This window comes from Mchenga conophoros, linkage group LG5 (genome assembly GCF_057382185.1).
Source record: "Mchenga conophoros isolate Kocher_MC1m ecotype Shallow Benthic linkage group LG5, M_conophoros_male_GT1.1, whole genome shotgun sequence".
In the NCBI taxonomy this organism is placed as follows: Eukaryota; Metazoa; Chordata; class Actinopteri; order Cichliformes; family Cichlidae; genus Mchenga; species Mchenga conophoros.
In genome coordinates, this window is record NC_140530.1 from 18815056 (window position 1) to 18838248 (window position 23193).

General features: G+C 39.1%; 3 protein-coding genes across 3 annotated transcripts; 1 reads left to right on the top strand and 2 right to left on the bottom strand.

Annotated features, from left to right (window-relative positions):
* Window positions 1–644: 644 nt before the first annotated feature.
* apof (apolipoprotein F) lies at window positions 645–3407 on the bottom strand. The gene is made up of 2 exons (XM_085273889.1): window positions 3193–3407; window positions 645–2621 (listed from the first exon to the last, which is right to left on the bottom strand). The coding sequence occupies exon 2, from the start codon at window positions 2583–2585 to the stop codon at window positions 1305–1307; it is 1281 nt and encodes a 426-aa protein (XP_085130015.1). The 5' UTR covers window positions 2586–2621; window positions 3193–3407; the 3' UTR covers window positions 645–1304.
* Window positions 3408–9136: 5729 nt separating this feature from the next.
* On the top strand, window positions 9137–15343 carry tac3b (tachykinin precursor 3b). Its single transcript, XM_085273892.1, has 6 exons — window positions 9137–9214; window positions 12070–12190; window positions 13946–14039; window positions 14184–14228; window positions 14667–14737; window positions 14845–15343. Exons 2-5 carry the CDS (start codon window positions 12092–12094, stop codon window positions 14720–14722), a joined length of 294 nt encoding a protein of 97 aa, XP_085130018.1. The 5' UTR covers window positions 9137–9214; window positions 12070–12091; the 3' UTR covers window positions 14723–14737; window positions 14845–15343.
* Window positions 15344–16666: 1323 nt separating this feature from the next.
* On the bottom strand, window positions 16667–22548 carry c1galt1lb (core 1 synthase, glycoprotein-N-acetylgalactosamine 3-beta-galactosyltransferase 1, like b). Its single transcript, XM_085273890.1, has 4 exons — window positions 22024–22548; window positions 21630–21900; window positions 18705–19369; window positions 16667–17841 (listed from the first exon to the last, which is right to left on the bottom strand). The coding sequence occupies exons 2-4, from the start codon at window positions 21853–21855 to the stop codon at window positions 17542–17544; spliced, it is 1191 nt and encodes a 396-aa protein (XP_085130016.1). The 5' UTR covers window positions 21856–21900; window positions 22024–22548; the 3' UTR covers window positions 16667–17541.
* Window positions 22549–23193: the final 645 nt, after the last annotated feature.

Consider the following 23193-nt stretch of genomic DNA (forward strand, 5'->3'; position numbering starts at 1 on the left):
TGAAAATTGGGCCAAGGTTAAGGTCAGGGTCACCCCAAATGATAAAATCAGTGAAAACTTTAAATCTACCGACAATTCTTTATGGCTTATCTTCAAATTCCACAACTGGCTAAGCATTTGACCTTGAACTTCATTGTTAGCGTTTACTTTGAAAAAAATTTAAATAAAACATAAAGAGTTTTATTGATTTCATTTAAGTCTGTTCTAGTTATATGGGTAAAGATAATAAAATACATCACAATCACACACTAACACATCTGCACTTATGGCCAGTTTGTGTTATCTGTTGGAGTGTGAATGTTAGGTAAAAGTCCTTAGGTATTGCAAAAAGCCTTGTACAAATATGTGTGTGTGTGTGTGTGTGCGCGCGCATGTGTGTGTGATCGGCTGACTCAAATTTACAGTATGAAGCATTTTGATTGCTTAAATTGAGTTTGAAGGCGCCTTATAAGTGCCAAACCCCATGCCACTTATTTTCTTCTTTTTAAAGTATTATGTAAATATTCTTTAAAGCATCATTTAGCGTCAGCTGAAGTACATACACAGTTTAAATTCCCATGATTAAGACTGTGTTAGGTATGTACTGCAGTTCAACACGAGCGTGCACATTAAATATTTTCAGCACAAAAAACAATCTGATAACATTATACACTGCCACCAATTTAATGTAAAATTTAATAACATTTACAGGAAAACATATACAGCAACAATATTTTATCATGAGGCTAGTGTCCCTGCAATTAAATCCGAGCTGAGAATATGACTGCGACCTGACAACCTGACTGTAGGTTTCAGCTGAAGGAAGAGACAAATTAAAAATAAAAAAGATGATAAACAGAGACGGGCAAAATCAAAGTGTTGAGGGACTGAAGGTTTTGTTTCCTGAGACCAGTCATCAGTGTTGCTGCCTAATACGATTAACTAGTAAACTACTTTATAAAGTATATACTTAAAATATTATTTCTAAGCAATGGCTTAAAGCTTACTTTCTGAGGATATAAATTATTGGATCTGTTTTCAGCTCATGTGGACATTTTTCACTCTGTGGAATGACTTTTATTTCATCGTTAGCTTACATTGTCTCTTTTATTATTTTATATATGCAGACAATTTGGAATCTGTCTTAATAATATTCTTTCGTTGTGTACACACTTACAAAAAAAGAAAAGAAAAATTGCACTGCAAATTATCACTAATAGTTACTATGCAAACAGGTAAGCTATCAATTATTGATCCTCTATCTTTACACATGTAGCTATGTCAGTATTTATTGCCAGAGTTTAAGAGGGTGATTCATTGATTCTTCAGTCTATGGTGATGACACCCTCCTCCACGCTGAACTGGTTCACCAGCATGTCATCTTCCTCCTTCATGGAGTTGAGCAGATACTTGACCCCAGCTTTCACTCCGGTCTTCACCCCTGCACCCAGAGCATAGCCTGCTACCCCAGCAGTCCCACCCGTGGCGACCATGAGGGCATCTGTTCCGAGGTCAACGGCGCTCAGGATGGCTCTCTCCTTGGCTGTTTCAGAACAGTTGACTGAGGCGTAATACACAGCTGTGCCAAGGTTATAGAGTGTGCTGACTCCAGGGATCCACTCCATTACACTGTACACGCGCTGCTCGCTTTTGTTGATGCAGTTCCTCTGGGTGCTGCGCTTCCACCGGTGACCAGTTGCTGCTGTGGCCCTGCACTGATGGATCCAGGTCTCAGATTCTGTGGATTCAGATGGCAATATGCGACTACCTTTTTTCCACACTGCCTGGTACATCCCGGGTGTGTGACGCCCACTGCTGGTCACACCAGCACACAGGAATCCCAGGCTTTCACAGCTGCTCACAGCATCCTCCAGTCCACCTGTGCCTCCCTCCACAGCGTTTCCTATCAGCACGGTCCCATTTACTCGACTCCAACCCTCGCAGTGCCCCTCCTGAATAGTGTTGCCTTCTCCCACGAATGCCAGCTGCTCAATGTTAAACATCACAGCTTTTATGTGTCGCTGAGTTTGATCTCTCCCTGAAGGCAATGATGCTGATGTGGGTGTTGGTGCAGCTGCTGATTTACTCATCCTTCGCTCTATTAGGCCTTCTACCTCCATCAGGAGCTCCTCTGTATCAGCCACTCCCAGCAGATCATACAGCTTCAGCAACAGGGTCTGTGCTTCCTTTGGGCACCCTGCCACCACCAACACAGGCACCAAAGAGAGACCCAACAGCTCCTGTGGAAACATGGAGGACAGCGAGTCATCCACAGCGCTGGCTGACAGCAGCTCCTCACAGCTGATGTTCCCCTGAATATGTAAATGAGCTTGAATCTGCTCCTGAAGCTTCGCCCCAAGGACCGATGTCATTCGTTGGGCAGATCGGATTCTTTTAGATTTTTCCTCAGGTAAGAGACCAGACTGAACTTGAGATCCCAGGAGAGAGTCCAGATTCTGTTTGGACACCTCCTCTACAGCTTCATGGGTGTCACTTCCTGGAAGCAGAGTGCTCTTTTGCACCAAAGGAGGTGGGACCCTGCACAAGGCCTGTTCATTCAGCAGGAGCTGGATCACAATCAGCCACTTCAGCTTGGAGGACATCATCCTGCTTTAAAAGAACACTTTTCCAAAGCCACTACACTAAATCGGAATAGTAAAAACAAGGGAAAAAAAACATTAGGGTTATTATTGTATGTGCTGAGTAAATAGTGCAATCAAAGACCTGGATTATTTGGTTAGTTTGTCATCACAGTAAATGTAAACCACTTTGTCTTATAGATGAGTTCATAATTTTTTAGCTGCCGTGCAGTGTTATTCTTGTGGTGTTAAATCCTTTGCTGCAGGCACTAAGCAAATATTGACTTAATGGTGTTTATGCATTTGCAAAGGTATGCTGTGCAGGAAAATAACCTTAGTAGAACATTTAACCTTTAAATCCAGAACAAAAATGCTGTTTGTAAAAAAAAGAGTTAATCGCACTGTAACTTTAACAAAAAAAAAATGCTATTAACAAATCTATTCTACATCTAAAGTGAAATTAAACCCAAAAAAAAGCAAAAGCAGTAAAAAAATGATTTTGTTTAGCAAAGCAAGAAAGAGCAACACGTCCTGAAACTGGCCTCTCACTCGGAGCTGAAGCAATTGCTCATGTCCTGTTTTGTTCTCAAAAACAACAAAAACATCCTGTTCCATATGTTTATCGTACACCTACCTTATTAATAATTAGTGTTGCTCATGAAGTCCTGAGCGTCTGACCAAGATGGCTTCACCATGTAGGATGCTTTTTGTATTCCCCTTTTTCCCTTTTCTCCAAACGTACATAGTGATCTTCTCTCCCTTTGCCTCCAATGAGAATCTCTTTCTTTACACATGACATCCCACAGCCCTCCCTCTGTATCATCCGTCTTTCAACTCCCTCTTCTCTTTGGCCTCATTGCTCAACAGGGAGATCAGGGCTTGAATATTGATTCACGTGGGGGAAAGTCCATGTGTTCTAAAGCAGTTTTGTTTGTCTGCCCCGCCATCCTCTCATTCTCCCCGCCCCCCACCTAGTCCCTCTGCTCCCCCTGTTCCCTCTCACACAGTCGCCAGGTTTTGTTTTTGACCCAAATACTTGAAAGAAATCTCCCCTCGTGCCATTAGCGAATTTATCTCTTACAGAACCAAGTGAAGGGGAGGGAGGGGGGGGGGGGGGGGTATTTAAGGTAAAGACCCATCACAAAAGCCCACATAAAACTCTGTGTGCTGTGTGTGCGTTTCTTTTCCTTGTGCCATTATTTTACATCCTAATGCATTACACACTGCTCCATTTACAAACATACTTTTTCTTTTTCTTCTTTTTTTTTTGCCCTGAAGCTCTGTTGACACACAATATAACACTGGTAAAAGTCCATCTTGCACCCAGAATAGTTCAGTTTTGACCTGGAGCATCAGTGTCTTTTAGAAATGTGACTTTATCAGAGTCATTGTGATGACGCATTTAAGTCGTTACCTTTATTACATTTTTAAAATTACAATCTAATGAATTGCAATGCCTGCTTGTTTTTTGTTTGTTTGTTTGTTTTTTTGACTGATTTGAGGCGTGAAACATTTTCAAAAATAAGCACATATCCTGTTTGTTGTTGCTCTTGGACCGGCATTAAGCACAAAAGAACTTCTTATCCAAAGAACTTAACTTCTTCTCCTGATCCTATACCACTCACTCATTATGGCTACTCTCTTTCTTTTGTTCTTTACACACCGATTTTACCCTTACACAAAAATAGCTTTACCCTGTTAGAATCCTGCAGAACTCTCAAATAACAGGAATAACCCATATTTGGTGAGGAACCGTATTCGGTAACTTAAATAGACATCAAAACTGGCCTCCCCGGGACTCACTCTGAGGTTCCACATGGATTTCTCCCACTTATTCAGCAAATTCAGGTTATGTGACAGAGAGTGATATTATTGCATTTAACCAGTCAGTAGTGGACTGAAGCATGTCAGACTTGTTCAGTGTTCTTCCAGAATTTGGAAAACTAGGTTTTTCATCCCTATGTTCTCCCACACTTATAGTTTCCAGTAGTAATAGGTTCCTTGTAGGTTCCGATAACACTCTAGAGTTAAAGTTTTAAATTTCCATGTATGTCAATGAGTGTCCTACAAATAAATAAGATCATTCAGAACCAAATTGTCCAACTACCATAAAAAAATGTAAAAAAAAACATAAATAAATAAAAGTTAATCAGTCATTTCATGTGTTCACAAGTCCTGTTGTCATTCTTGCATGTCTGGTAATTCAGTAATATAACGCTCTGCACAGACACATAAAATTCAGAGCTGCTTCCAATTAGACGATAATCAATCATATCACATGAGCAGATTGTTTTGGCCCATTTATGTTAACCAGCAATAGTTTCTTAAATATATGCACTCACTGGCCACTTTATTAGGTCAAGAAGACCTGCTGAAGCTCTGCTAAGCATCAGCATAAGGATGAAACATGACTTTGAATGTAGTGGGTTGATGGTGCCACACTAGCTGGTCTGAGTATTTCAGAAACTGTGCATTTGCTGAGATTTTACTACACATCCATCTCTAGGGTTTAGAAAATGAGCAGAGGTCAGAGAAAAATGGGCAGGCCACTTCAAGCTGATTGGAAGGCAGCAGTAACTCAAACAATTACTCATCATAACCAAGATATGTAGAAAAGCATCTCTGTGCACACAGGACATCACATCTTTAAAGAAGATGCGCTACAACTGCAGAAGACACCATATATGTCAGCTAATGGTGTGAAAATATTTCATAGCATACCACTTTGGATCCCTTTATGATCACTGTATTGACTACCCATCTTACAATGGCTGCTTTCAGCAGGATAACACACAAAGCTCAGATCCTCTCACACTGGTTTCTTGAAGATGTTAATGAGTTCCCCCTATTCAAACAGCCTCCACAGCCACCATAACTCAATCTGACAGAAAACCTTTGAAATGTGGGTGAACGGGAGATTCACATCATGGATGTGCAGCCAACAAATTTGAAGCATGTGTGATGCTGTCATGCAACTATGTAAAAATGGACAAAAATCTCTGAGGAATGTATCCAGCACCATGTTGACTCAATGGCATGAGAATTAAGGCAGTTCTGGGGGTAAAAGTGGGTTCAACTCAATAGTAGCAAAGTGTACCTAATGAAATGCCTGGCATAATGTGTGATAGGAGGATTTCTTGGCACTAGGGGGCGATGTTGGAAATATTTTCTTTTTCATGGGAGCAGATGTCAATATAAATAAAACTTCTGCTTCTTCAAGTTGCTTGAAGATGTTTTCACCTCTCCCACTGGGTTTAAATCTGGTTTGACCGGATGAGAGGTGAAACGTCTTCAAGCAACTTAAAGAAGTCCAGACGCTTTTACTTGCAAGCTCCTTTGACTACGATGACCTGGATGACTGAGAACCTTCACAGACTTAATGATTCGAGCAAAATGTTCTGAAAAGAACGCTGTCTGTTTTTTGTTTTTTTTTACATCTGACGCAAGAAATATGAACCACCTGAATGTTTCACCTATTTTTTAAATATTAGTATTAGTTGCTGACTATTTACATCCCAACAGAACAGATTAGGGATGTGGTAGAAGGGGAGAGTGTCATCGTGGATGTGCAGATGATGAATATGGAGCAACTGTGTGATGCTGTCGTGTCAGTATGAATCAAAGTTTTAAAAACTTTGTTGAATCTGTGCCATGAAGAATTAGTGCAGTTCTAAAAGAAAAAGGAGCTCAATCAAGATAGCAGCAAGATTTCTTAATGAAGTGACCGATGAGTGTACAACACAAATATATGACGCTCTTGCCCGGACACAGGAAAGCGGTCCTATTTAATGTGGTTGATAAATTATATAAAATGTCTAATTAGAGGACTGATTGCTTACACAGTAATTTCTGCAAGGAATTCAGTGGAAATGACACATATGGATATGATTAAGACCCTAGGGTCCAATAAAAAATCCTCAGAAGCTTTTTCATATAAGTGGAGCACTTTATTTACATCAACAGGTTTTGAACCACAGGTTTTTTAAGTGCCTGCTTCACTTTGTTTGTGCAATGTATGACTGAGCACGACTGCAGCCATGATACCGTGATACTAATGAGCATTTGTTTTTGTGTAGTTAGAAAGACTTTAAACATTTAGATTTATTGTTGCAATAGAATATTTTTGCCTATGGCAAAACTGAATTCAAAGTAACTGAGGTTAAAAAAAGAAGAAGAAAGAAATAGAAAAGCTCAGAACTTTTATTTGTGTCTGAATGACAAAGTCCTTCAGCGAAAGATGAATTGTTCTCCATGCATTTCATGTTCTGTACAAAATGAAAGCGTTAACATTCTAGATCAAGTTTAAGAGATGCTAATACCAGGTTTCAGCAACTATGGACAGAGTTAGCTGGGTGATGCCTACTGCTAACTGCTAGAGTCATTTGAAAATAAATAAAGCTATCAATAAAGCATTATCAATTTATCAAATTAACCACCGACAAATTGAATAAAAGTGTTAAAAATATTTTCCATTTAAAATTAAAACAAAAAGAAAACGAAACCAATTGTTCTGCATGTGATGAGTCTGTAGGGGTGTTTCTTCTGTCTCATCAAGCCACTGATGAGCTGTTGGCACTGTAATTTAATTCAGTTCAGTTTAATTTATAATCTGACCTAATCACGACAACAATCGCCTCAATGTACTTACAATAATGCAGAGAAAACCCCAGCAATCAGACAACGCCTTATGAGTAAGCGCTCAGCAACAGTGGGAAGAAAAAACTTCCTTTTAACAGGAAGAAGCCTCCAGCAGAACCAGGCTCAGGGAGGCCATCTGCTGCGACCAGTTGGGGGTGAGGGGTGGGAGACAGGTGAAAGACAGAGATTAATAATAAGTAATAATTAAAATCTAGAGAGTGAATCTAGAGAGAACACATAGTGAGTAAAAAAAAGGTGACTGAAGAAGAACCATTGCATCATGGGAAGTCACCAGCAGCATAGGCCTGTTGCAGTGTAACTAAGAGTGGATTGAGGGTCAACTTATCCAGTCCTAACTATAAGATTTATCAAAAAAAAAAAAAAGTTGTAAGACCAATCTTAAAAGCAGAGGGTGTCTGTCTCCCAATTACAAACTCACAGAGAGAACTGGTTTCACAGAAGGAACTAAATGCTGATGGCTCTGCTTCCCATTCAACTTTTAAATACCTTACGAACCACAAATAAGCCAGCAGTCTGAGAGCGAAGTGCTCTATTGGATTACTATGAGGTCTTTAGGATGAGACGGGGTTTGATTATTTACTCTAATTTTAGAGATTCTGCACAAATGCAAGAATATATATATATGTATATTTGTCTAATGTGCACACTGAAGAAGATATCCTGGTCAAAAACAAGTCCACCTGGTTAGACACCATGTTTCTAGGATTTTTACAATAACCTCAGTTTTGTCTGAATTTAGTGGTCATCCCAGTCATTATGTCTAATAAGTAATAGCTTAAATTTTGCATGTGTCATCTGGCTGCACGGATAGCTAAAGCTGGGTTTCATTTTCATAGCAATGACAACATACGTTGTGTTTTGTGGCATATGGTAAACAAAACTGCCAAGGGAAAATGTCTAATGCAAATAGTTTTTCCTAGCAACGAGCAACCAATTCTGTGGAACTCTGTGGAGCAAATAAACTGTAGTGTTTGACAAACAGGAAGGCTGACTGACATGTTTGACAGGAGATAATAGTTAAAACTTTATGGCACTTACTTTGGAATGAACAAGTTTCATAATGTCTTGTGGCAAACACTACATGCTCATATATGTTCACATTTAATGTGGTGATGTCACTCATTACATTAAAGGGAGCAGCGATGCTAAATAATTAAAAACACACGCATCTTTAAATTTGCTCTTGTGAATGTCTGTCACTGTAACACAAGTCATCCTAAGAGTAACAGGCAACAAATATCTGCAAGCTACAACGCCCTAAAACGTTAGTTCACACCCTGACCACAAACGTAAACTAAAGCTTCAAACATGTTACTGTAAGCCATCTGACACTGTGTTTCGTTTTCTTAAAGAGCATGCATTTCAGTGACAAAGAGATTTCATGTGAGAGATACAGAAGAGTAATTCTAACAAGATAATCGAGCAAAACCTATTCCACATAATGAATAGATTAAAAAGTATGATTCATTTTCCGATGGCTGCTTCCAGCTGGATGATGCACCATGTCACAAAGCTATTATATACCACATTAAACATTTTCTTTTAATGTCTCTTGCATTAAATAAGGAATGGACAAAGGTCTGTACACAATTCAGCATACAAATAAGCTCCAGATTACTTTCTTTTTTTTTCTTTTAATGTTTAAGCCAAAGTTTTATCCACATGAGGATGAAACATTTAGCTTTATTGTTAGATTTGTGTAGATTTTTTGCCTGTTTCTTTTATGTCTTAATGGGAAAAAAATATCATTTTTTCAATGAGGAACATCTAATGAGGCAGTTACAACAAATTATGTGTATACATGTGCTAGGGTGGGACAGAGTTTTGGGTGGTGGGTGGAGTGCTAATCAGATTAAAAATTAACTCAAGCTATATAAAATTTGAGAAAGAGAAATCCTGCTGTCTTAAAAGACAGGCTTCAACGTGACATGGCGCTGCTCTGATGCGAAGGGAAAAGCTGGAGTGATTGTTGGTTTATACATAAAGATCAGCTCAGGGTAAGATTTTTTACACTTTTGGTTCGTTACATGAGTCTTTACATGGCTGACTGCATGAATTAAATTATAATGTGGGATTATGTGATAACACAATACTCCATGGCTATTTTATTCCATTTTGACTTAAATCATAAGCAATTAGGTCAAAATGTATCACTTGATGCACTATAGTTATCTGATTATTTAAAACTTGCTATATTATTCCTTAATTATTCATATTTCTAGCAGCCAGTTGAGATGGGATGAGGTGAGAATAGATAAATATAAGTATAGGTAAAAAGCAATGGAGTGATAGCAAATAAAAATAATTGTCATACTATATGCACAAAATATGGCATACCTACACATCACAGCTGCAGGAGCTGCTCAGACATTGAAATCCATGCCATGAAGCTCCTAGCACAGTTTTTGTGTTGATGCCAGAAGAAGTTTGTAGCCTTTCAGCTCACCTTTTTCCACCTCAGGACTCAGCAACTCGTCATCGCAACTTGGTTGCAGCTGGGATAGGCTGCAGACTATCACAAAGAGCTAACACAAAGAGCCAGACAACTATTTGCACTCATACCTACAGGCATATAGAATTACCAGTAATTCCATGTCGCTGGACTGCGGGAGTGAGTGCTAACAGTGGCACTCACCCATTCCATCATAAATATTTGTAAAGGTGGACTGCGTGGCTACGTATTTGACTTTCGTCTTTGAATACAACTGAATTCAAAGATTAAGAGGTGTGACACAATACTTCATCTACATGGTGTTTGCTCAGTCAATAAGCACCTTTCAAGTTTTTATGAACAGCATAATGTTTCAAAGGTTAAGCTCCTCCTTAGACTTCTGAAAAGAGAGAAAAAAATGTAAACAATAAAATAGGAACTGCTCATGTTGGCTAATAGACAAGTATTTGACGTTTATTTGACAGAGATTGACAATAGACAATGCCATCCTCCTATCACTTATCTGGGTTTGTGTTGCGTGGGCAGCAGTTCGAGCAGAGAGTCTTAAGCCATCTGAGAAATATGATCTCTCCAGCCAGTCATTGGTCTGCCCTGAGCCTAGGCAGACAATAGACAATGTTGTGTATTGTCCATATCCAGCTGACGTGGTTATTAGTTCAAAAGGTGTTAGAGGAAGCACTGAAACAGTAGTGTTTACTCTGTATTCTGTTATGAACACACTAGAGAAAGTTCACTGTAAGCTTGGGTTTCAGCTGTAACATACAAAATTCAAGAGGAATGCTCATGAAATTCTGGAAGAATGTCTTGCTGTTAACAGCACGAGATCTACAAAGTCATTTGAAGCACAATAAAAGGGAACAAGTGAATTATTTTATGAAGAAATGGCTGTGGTCATGGACAGCAGAATAGATTAATAGATTACATAATTCACACGAAAGTTAATGGACTTTATATAATGATGGTGATGCCACAGAGGCAAATTGAAGCTTTACCAAACCAGTATTAGGCCTTTAGAGACTCTGACATAATATTTAAGGCTAATCAGTGGGCAGATATTTGCTATGCATCTAAAACCACGTTTTATCTATCCATGAACCAAGATGACACACACCAGTTAGTTAAACTGCATGAGTGTCTTTAAAGACATAAAGACCTGGATGATATCTGATTTCCTGCTTCTATATTCAAATCAAACTGAGGTTATTGCACTCAGCCATAAAAATCTGACATCCAGCCAGATGCTTATTCTGGATGGCAACATCCTGTCCCAGAGTGATACTGAAAAAAACTAGTTCCTGCATTTGTTACTTCGAGACTGGACTACTGTAATTCATCATTATCAGGATGTCTAAAAACTCCCTGAAAAGCCTTCAGTGGATCCAAAATGCTGCAGCAAGAGTACTGATAGGGACTAGAAAGGAAGAGCATATTTCTCCTATACTAGCTTCTCAAATCAAATCAAATCAAATCACTTTTATTGTCACATCACATGTGCAGGTACATTGGTACAGTACATGTGAGTGAAATTCTTGTGTGCGAGCTTCACAAGCAACAGAGTTGTGCAAAATACAATAATGTAAACAAGCAAAATACAAGAATGGCTACATCTGAAACTAATAAATATATGCTTGATTCCCAGTGAAATCCTGAATTGAATGTTTAATCCTTCTCCTTATATGTAACGTCTTGAATAATCAGGCCTCATTAAGACCTCACAGTACCATGTCACTTTGAATCAAGCTCTTCACTCTCAGACTGCTGGCTTACTTGTGGTTCCTAGAGTGTTCTGAAGTAGAATTGGAGGCAGAGCCTTCCATTTTTAGGCCTCTCTTCAGTGGAACCAGCTTCCAATTTGTATTCAGGATACAGACACCCTCTCTGCTTTTAAGATTAGGCTTAAAACTTTCCTTTTGGATAAATCTTATAGTTAGGGCTGTATCAGGTGACCCTAAATCCATCTTAAGTTATGTAGCAATAGGCTTAGGCTGCTACATATTAAATGTTTATATTTGAGCCAAATGCAAAAATAGATGTGCTTTAAACCAAATACTCAAAAACTCATATTTTAAGACACTCTGGGGTCAACAATAATTTGATATGCATCATTCATACAACTATATGAAAATGAATGCCACAGTTCTGCACAAGACAGATGAGTACCACTAAGATAAACTGGTGCCTTAAAGAAGCAGTATTTAACTATACTCAAACAGCTTTGCTGCATCGTTGTAAACTGAAGTTACACAACAGATCGCTAAGTGTTGTGGAGGACAGTTCAACAGAGAACAAAGAACACCTTAACCACAGATACATGGAGACGCCTCCCATCTGATTCCCTAATGTGTAAATTCACTTGTAGCTTACTTATGTCTTTTGTTTTTCTTTTTACCTTTAATCCAGTGATTCACAGTTCAGTGAAGTGATGGAGGAAACACATTTTTCACTGGTTGCATTGAGTATCTTCATTTTACTGACTGTGAGGTGCTGTTGTGAAGAAAAGGCCTACAATCCACTGAAAGAGGTATGACTAAGTCAAATGAGATGCACTCACATTTCCACGCAGAACTTCGCAGCCACTTCAGCAAACGTATTAAATAAGAAGTTGAAAAAATAACAACACTGAGCAAAAGGCTACAGTGGGGCAAAAAAGTATTTAGTCAGCCACCGATTGTGCAAGTTCCCCCACTTAAAATGATGACAGAGGTCAGTAATTTGCACCAGAGGTACACTTCAACTGTGAGAGACAGAATGTGAAAAAAAAATCCATGAATCCACATGGTAGGATTTGTAAAGAATTTATTCGTAAATTAGGGTGGAAAATAAGTATTTGGTCACCTCAAACAAGGAAAATCTCTGGCTCTCACAGACCTGTAACGTCCTCTGCAAGAAGCTTTTCTGTCCCCCACTCGTTACCTGTATGAATGGCGCCTGTTTGAAATCATCTGTATAAAAGACACCTGTCCACAGCCTCAAACAGTCAGACTCCAAACTCCGCCATGGCCAAGACCAAAGAGCTTTCGAAGGACACCAGGAAAAGTATTGTAGACCTGCACCAGACTGGGAAGAGTGAATCTACAATAGGCAAGCAGCTTGGTGTGAAAAAATCAACTGTGGGAGCAATCAGCAGAAAATGGAAGACATACAAGACCACTGATAATCTCCCTCGATCTGGGGCTCCACGCAAGATCTCATCCCGTGGGGTCAAAATGATCATGAGAACGGTGAGCAAAGATCCCAGAACCACACGGGGGGACCTGGTGAATGACCTGCAGAGAGCTGGGACCAAAGTAACAAAGGTCACCATCAGTAACACACTACAACGGCAGGGAATCAAATCCCGCAGTGCCAGACGTGTTCCGCTGCTGAAGCCAGTGCATGTCCAGGCCCGTCTGAAGTTTGCCAGAGAGCACATGGATGATACAGCAGAGGATTGGGAGAATGTCATGTGGTCAGATGAAACCAAAGTAGAACTTTTTGGTATAAACTCAACTCGTCGTGTTTGGAGGAAGAAGAATACGGAGTTGCATCCCAAGAACACCATACCTACTGTGAAGCATGGGGGTGGAAACATCATGCTATGGGGCTGTTTTTCTGCCAAGGGGACAGGACGACTGATCCGTGTTAAGGACAGAATGAATGGGGCCATGTATCGTGAGATTTTGAGCCAAAACCTCCTTCCATCAGTGAGAACTTTGAAGATGAAACGAGGCTGGGTCTTCCAACATGACAATGATCCAAAACACACCGCCCGGGCAACAAAGGAGTGGCTCCGTAAGAAGCATTTGAAAGTTCTGGAGTGGCCTAGCCAGTCTCCAGACCTCAACCCCATAGAAAATCTGTGGCGGGAGTTGAAAGTCCGTGTTGCTCGGCGACAGCCCCAAAACATCACTGCTCTCGAGAAGATCTGCATGGAGGAATGGGCCAAAATACCAGCTACTGTGTGTGCAAACCTGGTAAAGACCTATAGTAAACGTTTGACCTCTGTTATTGCCAACAAAGGTTATGTTACAAAGTATTGAGTTGTATTTTTGTTATTGACCAAATACTTATTTTCCACCCTGATTTACGAATAAATTCTTTACAAATCCTACCATGTGGATTCATGGATTTTTTTTTTTTTTTTTTTTTTTTTCACATTCTGTCTCTCACAGTTGAAGTGTACCTCTGGTGCAAATTACTGACCTCTGTCGTCATTTTAGGTGGGGGAACTTGCACAATCGGTGGCTGACTAAATACTTTTTTGCCCCACTGTAACTCTTTTTCCCTGTCCCCCAAGGCTGGATCGGACCGTGATTTGAAGAGATTTGATGACATCGGTTATGACAGCTTTCTGGGTCTGATGGGACGGAGAAATGCTGCTCTGACAAACAGTATGCCAAGAATTTTTGCTCCACTTTTCCTAAGAATGAAACTCATTTAACCTGTAGTTGTTTTAACATAAAAAGCAGCTGAATTTGGTGTTAAACAAGTTTTCATCATTGTGCTTTACTGAATGCAATATTTTTCTTTTGCAGGGGACACTGATCACAGCCTTGCTGATCTGTTGGGGTGGAGAACAAGTGAGTGCCTTTGGAATCAGTAGAACAGTTCTCACTAGAAGGAAGATGCGCTGATAAATGAATTAGATGCATTTTCTTAAATCTCAGGTCACTTTTAAGCAACTTCGGAAGCACTTGTTAGTTAGGTTCAGACTCCAAAAACAACATGGTTAGGCATAGGTGTTAAAACAGTAACAGTAAACCACACTTGTTGATGGATGAGCTGGGAGCAACTGCTCGCTCTCAATCAAGAGGCAGCATTACACTCTCTACAGCCTCTCCTGATTTTTTTTTTTTTTCACGCCTATCACAAGAGCTCAGGCTGAGATTGTGAAAAGGTGTGGATCTGTCAAGTCTGGTATTCCATGGCAAGTGACAAATCTAGTTCCAGGAAGCAGTGAGCAGTGTTTCTTGGTCAGTGTAGATAGCTTGAAGGCACTTTACTTTTCTTTGCAACAGGTATGACTAGTCTGCGTGAAAACAGGTATTCAGAAAAGAGGAGGCGGTTTCACTGATGATGGAAGGCATAGGTAAGAAACCCGCTCACTTGAGAAAAAAGAAATACAAGAAAGAAAGTTATGTATCGCTTTTGTGGAAATGTTTTGACTCCATTTTGGATTTTTTTTTCCCCCCTCAGGATGGAACGCTTTGTTTAATGGACACATGACACATACTTGTATCATGAACCCTCATGGTGAAACTTCGGCTTTTCCATCGCGCTGTAAACCCTCAGGGCTACTGTGGACAATGACCATCCGCCCATCAAATATTATTCAGTCATAGTAACCCTGCATGAATGTTCCTCTGCTGTGATGAGAAAAATGCTCTGTGCAAATACATGTAAACAAAATCAAGATATAAAATAAAATATGCTTTTATTTATAGTGATTAAATTACCATTTCACTAAAAACAATCCTGCACACTGATTATATCATGTGTGCTCACACATTAAAATGAACTCATATCCACACTGAAGTGTATCGACTCAATTAAGATTTCTATTCCAATATAAATACGTTCCAAATATAAATATAGCACTGTACACCATTCCCTTTAAGAAAACTCTGAAATGAGAAGATTGTCAAGGACCATTAGAAATGATGCGGCTGATATCAAATGTGAACGTGAGCAGCCAAAAGAAAGATGAGAAGAAAAAAACATTTTTTTAAACCATGCTCTGGTGAACATGCATGTGTTCGTGCACATACTACAGAAACCAAGTGTAAACACAAAGTTATATTTGAAAATATCAACCTCATACATTTTTAACCTTGAAGAAAATGTGGTCATAAAAAGAAAAAAAAATGGCCACCGTTCCATGAAAACCTTTAGTCACTCTGCAGATATGTGCCAAATTCCTTCTTCTTCTTTCAGCATTTAAGCTCACCTTTGGTGATTACTGCATCTACCACAGGTTTAATGTCTGGTTAGAAACTAGCAAAAGAGCTGTTATTAATTTTATTTTTTACATGTGCAAAGTGTACCAACTTCAAATGAGGCCTGACTGGCAAAGACTTTCAAAATAACACCACCTTTGTCAAACTTAAAAAAAACCAAAAAAGACATTCACTGACTTGAATGAAGCTCAAACACATTACAACAGATGGATTCAGTAAAATAAAACAGCCATCTGAATCAACACTCTCTTCACGCTCATGTCACAGTGCTAAGTCAAGTGTGCAGCTAATGGCTGGCTCATACAATCTCAATTTACAAGGCACAAGCTAATGACTCCACTGTAGGAAGATGCAGGAAACTGTGTGCAGCACGTTACACAGAAAGGTAACAATGTGCTGTGGGTCGGTTGATTAAGATCATTTTTCATTCCAGAGAAGACAAAAGAAGTTTGACTAACTTGTTCTTCATCCAACTGACTTCCCAGAAAGTCTTTGCTGACTAAACAAAGTCCTCTTTAACAAAAGAAAGAAAGAAAGAAAAAGACCCACAAGCGCCACACAATTAGCCCGATCACATATAACAGCTGAAAAGGCTCATCAGCCTTCACTGTGGTCTTGTGTGAAATCTTTGGCTGCATTGTAGAAATTTAGATTCCTTTTAAAGCATAACAGTCACCTCACTATTGAGGAGTATGCAATCAAAATATTTTCCTAAAATACATTTAGTAACGTATGATATCGGTTATATCAAATATTAATACAATCAGTTGCCAGTTTATTAGGTACACCTAGGAACACATGTAATAAATTCTTCTTTCTACACTAATTTCAGACATGTTTTATGTGTAGTTTGAACATTGCACAGCTGGATGTGTTAATTAAACAGAGAAAACTTCAGGATGGATTCTGTTTCAGCTCTTGTCTACCTAATAATCTGGCAACTGAGATCATTTTTAATAGCTGTTACTGTTTAATTAAGGCTGAATGTGTGATAAAAAAATTTATTTTGCCAGATTTTGAGAGTGTGTGTATATATATATATATATATATATATATATATATATATATATATATAACCATCCATGGGACAAAATATTTCATTTGATAGAGAATAAAAGATTGACCTATTCATCACTTTTTTAAAACCTTTTTTTTTCCACTGTTACTTTGAAAAATAGGAGATCCACTTTGATTAGCCTATTTACTTTTTAGGAAAACAGCAGTTTTTCACCAATTCTGATGTCTGGTTTACCAAGAGATGCAGACTAATGGGTACATAAATATTATTAGTTAACTGTAACTACTTCACTTAAGTAAACCTTTTAGACTTATGCAACGTCTTGGTTTAAAACATGTCTTCAAAGAAGGAACTTGTCAAAACACAAAATAACCAAAAATAAAAAGTAAAGAGATGCTACCCTTGTATTTTATGTGAAAAGGCTTTTAAGCACAATCCTAAACGCTAGTGTTTGGGAGGCATCAAACTCTCGTAAACAACAATATGATCTGACATAAACCAGGTTTCAGGCACATAGCTATAAGTGTGAACTGAAGCCTAACAACTCCAGCAAGCCTTAAAGAGTGTTAGAACAAGTTTTACTGGGACTTTGTGGTAAGAAATGAAAGAACAGAAAAGTCACTTTTTTAAAAATGCACTGGAAATACTGGTTTACTTTGTTTTCAGAACAACAGAAAGGTGAGTCCTGTTATGGAACAATCTGTGAAAACACCTGACAAAACTGACATACAGAGCCACAGGTCACCTTTTAGCATGGGGAACACCCAGTCTTGCTGTCAAAGTTCACTAGCAGTCTAAGTGGACAAAGTTTTTATACTTCACTTTGATTATCAGAATGGATACCCAAACACTCAACACCCCAAATCCACCGCATATCCTAATGATCAGTACCCTCAACACTGCTACAAAGTCCTACTGTTATTTACCCTCTGCAGCAGCAGGACCATCTTTACCATCTACAGGAGGGGGATCTTCATTCTGTCTCTTGTCAGTTCTGGATAGGTCTGGATGGACTAGTTTTTGTTCCAGCTTTTTGTCTTTTTTCCCAGCATCCCACGATTCAAACTTATTTATACTGTAGCCAGGTGGGGTGGGAGGCTGATAGCGATATCTGTAGCCAAAGGCACGCAGGTGATAAGTGTAATATTCCATTAAATACATCCCTACAGCATCCACGTAATGGAAAGATATTGACATGTCCGAGCAGCAGTTAGGACCCTGAAAAAAAAAAAACAAGATATGGTTATTAATACACATGGAGGAATGTTTGTTTTGTAAACAAAAGAAAATGTCAATGTGAATGGGTGGAGTACAAAAGAAGACTAATGGTCTTGCATCAGACTATTTATTCATGCTTGATAAATCCAGAAATGAATGCAAGACTCCATCAGTTTGGTTAAACAGTAGGGCTGTAACAAAACTGCAGTACCCAGCCCACAGTCTTGTTGCGATATCACCATTTTGTGGGTCTAAACACCATGTGTATAAATGCTAATTGACAGTGACAATGTTGGTAACACGCATCATGTTCAAGATGCTCATGCAGATTATGATTTAACCAGGTGTAGCTGTGCTAGTTAATGACTGATTAAAGAATGCTAGTCTGGTTAAACATATAATGTTAAAACTGGATCTATTGCGGATTTTATTCTTGGACTCTACTAGAGTAGCTTTGCAAGATACAAAATTTTGAATTAGTTCAACCACTCTCTTATATTAGCTGCTCTTCCAGTAAGCTCACTTTATTGAGACTGGCTGCACCTCACAAGCAAGAGAGTGCAGTCCAAAGCTTCAGCGTTTGGCTAATAGAGATTAAGCATATAATGCTAACCTCAATATTAAAGAATCCATATTAGCTTCCACCACTTTGCACGCATGCCAGAAAGAAAAAACAACAAGCATAACAGGTCCACTTTAAACATTGTTCTAGTATGGAGTGAAGTGGAAATGCATCCAAATATTGGATTTTATTTTGCAGGTGAGAATTCAGTTAAAATATTAATAGTGTTCAGCTTTCTTTAAACCTCTTTAATAGTGATGTCAAGAGTAAACACAATGTCAACGGTGTTTGCCACACTTGCCTCTGAGATGGGGTAGTAGCAGTAGCTCCAATACCAGAAGCTCTTTGGAAATTTGGCAGTGAGGTGCTGCTCAAGGACAAAGGGGTGAAATGTCTCCCTATGAAAAGAGTCTCTGGAGTCTCCAGCCAGCACCCCAACTTTCTCCATGCACTGCCCCATTGCCAGGTCCTCTACGGAGGTAGTATGAGTACACTGTTTGCTTTTAAAACCTTCAACAAATCTTCGCAAAGCCTCTTTGCTCAGTACGTAGCCTGCACCACCACTCATGTAGCCCTGCTTAGTGTAGGGCTTGAATCGTCTGCCGAAGTAAATAGGTTCCTCAGGAGTGTGGTTTGCAAGAATCCAGCGCAGGTTGTCCACTATGACGTAGGTGTCGTCATCTGCCTTGAGGAACCAATCTGCCTCATCTGCATAATGCTCATAAGCATAATGGTAGGCCCGAATTGTTTTCCAGTACAGCTGATCCCGACCCTCCTTTGTACCTAATCCCACTGTGGGAAAGTCGGGGTCATCCACAGAGCTCATGAAGACAACAATATTGCAATGGCGACTCCAAGTGTACTTCGCATGTCGAGTCTTCGTCTCCAGGTTTTTGGGTCCAGTCATCACCCAGCAAAGAATACGCACCTTTTTGTACAATTCATCAGCCATGCGGCTATCCTCACCTGGTAAGGACACAGAGACGTTATTATCATTTCACTGACTGAAACAAAGATAAGTCCAACTGTTTCAGGAACCTCCTACAACTACTGATGGTCCTGGAGGGTAAACTAATGGAAAGATGTTTTGCTCACATGTTATTGTTGTTGACTGTGCTTCCAGGTTCGCAAATAATCAATGCAGAAAAAAAGACAAGATTTCACATTTAATTTGCTGATGGCAACTTGGAAATACTGAGACTAGTTATGGTTGGTAATAATTCTGTCACAAAAAAGCAGTGCAGATCAGTGCAGTGCAACAGCTATTTAGATAAACAGTTTGGGCAAGTTACCAGTAATGAATTACTTCACCTTAATTTCACATCAAATCTGAGTACTAAAGGTATATTTGCACATACATAAGATACCAGATTACTGGAAAAGTGGGGATCAATCAGGTAATAACATGCTTTCATGCACTACAACACCCCATGAAGTGTACGGACCCCTGCAACATTTTACTATAGCATACAAAATCTGTCTGCCTGTGAGATCCTCCAACATAATCAGGACTTGAGCAACCAAAATTGGCATAGTACACAGGTACTGCACATATTAACCCGATTAAATTCATGAATATTATGAAATGCTTGGCAACCACCTACCAACGGGTAAAAGAATCCATTTCAGCATTTATGCACCTATATTATTTTATAAAAGTGTTATACAATTGATTGGTCTGATAAGCAGTGTAAGGTGATCAAACCCTCTCGTCTGAAAGATTCAAAAAATTTATTTAACTTTCTTTCCAGTTTTATCTGTGATCTTCTTTAATAGGTGTCATGGATGCTTTGAATATTTCATTTCACTCTTATGAGTGATTCTGTGTGTATTCACTTTTGTCTTTGCAGGGAGAACAAAAAGCTCTAGTAACTAATACTCATGACTCAGTACGGTGATATGCACCTTTATTCACAGCTTAAGTGAAACTGTTACTAAAATGGTTCTACTTATCAGCGGTCTGCTAGAAATCTGCTGACTTAAACAAATTACAGAGACATGAGAGGTTTTTGTTCCCCTGTCCTGGATTACAGAAATCAGCTTCCAATTCTCACTAACACAGTTGGACTCTTCCCTTCAATGTATGCTAATACACTCGTTTCCCTGTGCTTTGTGTTCCTGAGCTTTCACATCTTTCTTCTTCCTTGTGGATTCCAGTCAAGACCTGGCGACTGCTGAGCTTCCTGAGGGTGTAGTCAATCATCTCCACTTTATCCTCATGATTATATGACTATTGATTTCTTGTTTGTTCTTGTCCACAGTTCTCACTTGGTAATGTTCAAATCTTGATTGGTTATAAGGGATTTATACTTCTTTGCTAAATCTACGCCATAAGCACACTGTAACCACAAACCTCTTTGAAATCCTAGATTGTGTCCTGACGTGCACGTCCCTGGAAATGTAAACACACAGCTGCCCGTAAAGCCCACTTTTGACTACATTATTGCATCATGGGTTTTACATAGATTCATATCATACAGAAAGTACTCAGGTATAACAGGAAAGGCTACTTAGCAGTTATAAACAAGGCTTGAGAGAGTTATGGCTGCAATAAACGAAAACAGCTGCAATCTAAAACAAATGTAACTTGGCTCTGTTAATCGTCAAACACAGAGCACATTTTTGTTAATCAAAATAAAAAATATTGAAAAATAAAAAATGGATTACTGCAGACATTTCAGTTAAATAAGGCAACAAGGTGACTCCGAACCTGTGCTCTAAGTAAGTGAATATGTACAATCTTCAAGGATATAACTATGTAGCTCGTGGTCACGTGCAAGAGATAAAGTTTTATAAACCGGACTCAACCCTTTTCTTTGTTGAGAACATATGTCCTAAAAGTCTGAAGATAAATAGAATCACGTCCTCACTTGGCCTGAAGATAAAATATTGTTCTGGTTTAAGACAAAACATTTCACCCCTTTAAAACATTGAAAGGTTTTTACCTATATTTGTAGCTACTGAAGCAGTCCATGGCTTTCTATGCTTCACTACCTATACATATAATGTACAAACTTGCCTAGCAGAAAGTGAGACTACTATGGTATAAAAGAGACTACAATGAAGAAGTGAAATTTAAAAAGGAAGTTTTCATTTATGCTGTAAGTGTAGCTGACCAAAGTCCAAAGCTGAATACCGTAAATTATTAATTTATCAGAAGATTCAAAGTCTGAAACACACAGATTGGTGTTTAATTAAGGCATTAAAGAGGCACATGCTGTGATACCTATGTGATGAGGGTGCTCGAGGTTGAAAAGTGCAGACCCCTCTTTCTTCCACATTTTCTTTTCCTCCTCGAGCTGTTGCTGGTAGTCCTGAATTCTAGCCAAGGTGGTGACTTGATGCATTGGCAGAGTCTTCTCAAACCAAAGCTGCCGCAGAAACACGTACAGCGTAAAAGTTCCCACCACAAAGCCCGCATAAAATGAGATTCTGGGTCCGAGGGTCTTCATGGTGGACCGGATATCCTCACGGGCAGAGACTTAACTTGGCAGCAGCTGCGTACGAGAGCAAAGGAAGCATGGACCTAAGTTTCACTACAGTCTCGAGCTGTAGACGTGTTGACTATGAGCGTGATTACAAGTGTTTGTCACTCCCTGTTAAAGGTGTGGTTTACTCACCAGCTTTAGCCTATCAACCATATCAGCTTTATGACAGCACACAGCTAGTCCATAGGTGTTCAAACACTTCTGCGCATAAAGCGGCGTTTTTCTTCAGGTAGCCCAGCTAGCCACACTTGCTAAGTTAACACGTATGATGGTGGGTGTGGGGGTGGGGTAAAAACCTGCTAAAAGAATATGTATGTTAACCGAGAAAACAAAATTTCCCCGGAAGAAAAATAGAACTAAGTACAGTCACAGTCATAACCAGTTAATCGGTTTCTCCAGTCATGTGTGTTAGGACAGCTGGTGATAGCTAACTAGCTAGTCCGTTATTTTTCCGAGTGCTAACGTTAACTTTCCATCACGTCGCGGTTACACGGAGCAAGAGGAAACTACTAAGCCCACCAACGGGCTGAAAAAAATCCTGACAGGAATAAAGTCAGAGAGTTTAGTGAAACTGTCACGCAGATTACAATAGTATTACTAATATTATACGAAACACGCCAAGAACTACATCTAACTTGTCTGCCGCTTCCTTCCGTCTAAAAAAAAGTAACTTCCGGTCAATTTATTCAGAAGAAAAGCGCTGACATGTTTTCACATAAGTTAATATGGAGAGTGGTGTGTTTTCTTTATAAAATAATACGTAATAATATGACTTTTGTTTTCTCAGAAAAAGATGTGAGTTGTGGAATATGTTTGACTGTGAAAGTTGAGCATAAATACAGTTATATAAACAAAGGAAGCAAAGTCTGGTTGCAGTGACAAAGAGAAAATACAAAAAAAAGGACTGACATTTGTTCCGCCTGTGTCAACACACGACTGGATCATGTGTTGACCCCATCACCTCTTCTTTGTCTGTTCACTTCTATGTTTCTTCCTTTTCTAACTAAATTGATTTCGTTAACAGGGGTTTACATATGTGGTAGGATAAAACTTCCAGTGCATAATTACTGTTCTTTAAAGTGTGTTGATATTAAATAAATGAATTAAATAATTATAAGAGTCATGTATCAACAAAATTAAAGCCGAATGTTAATTTATACCTTATTTCAACTGTTATTTTTGTTACCCAATTTGGGTACAGGACAGGTTTTAAAACTGAATAAAATTTTAAAATTCAGAACAAGCACTGCAGTCAAAAATGTCCAATACACACATTGTTACAAGCAGCTTTATTGGTATACA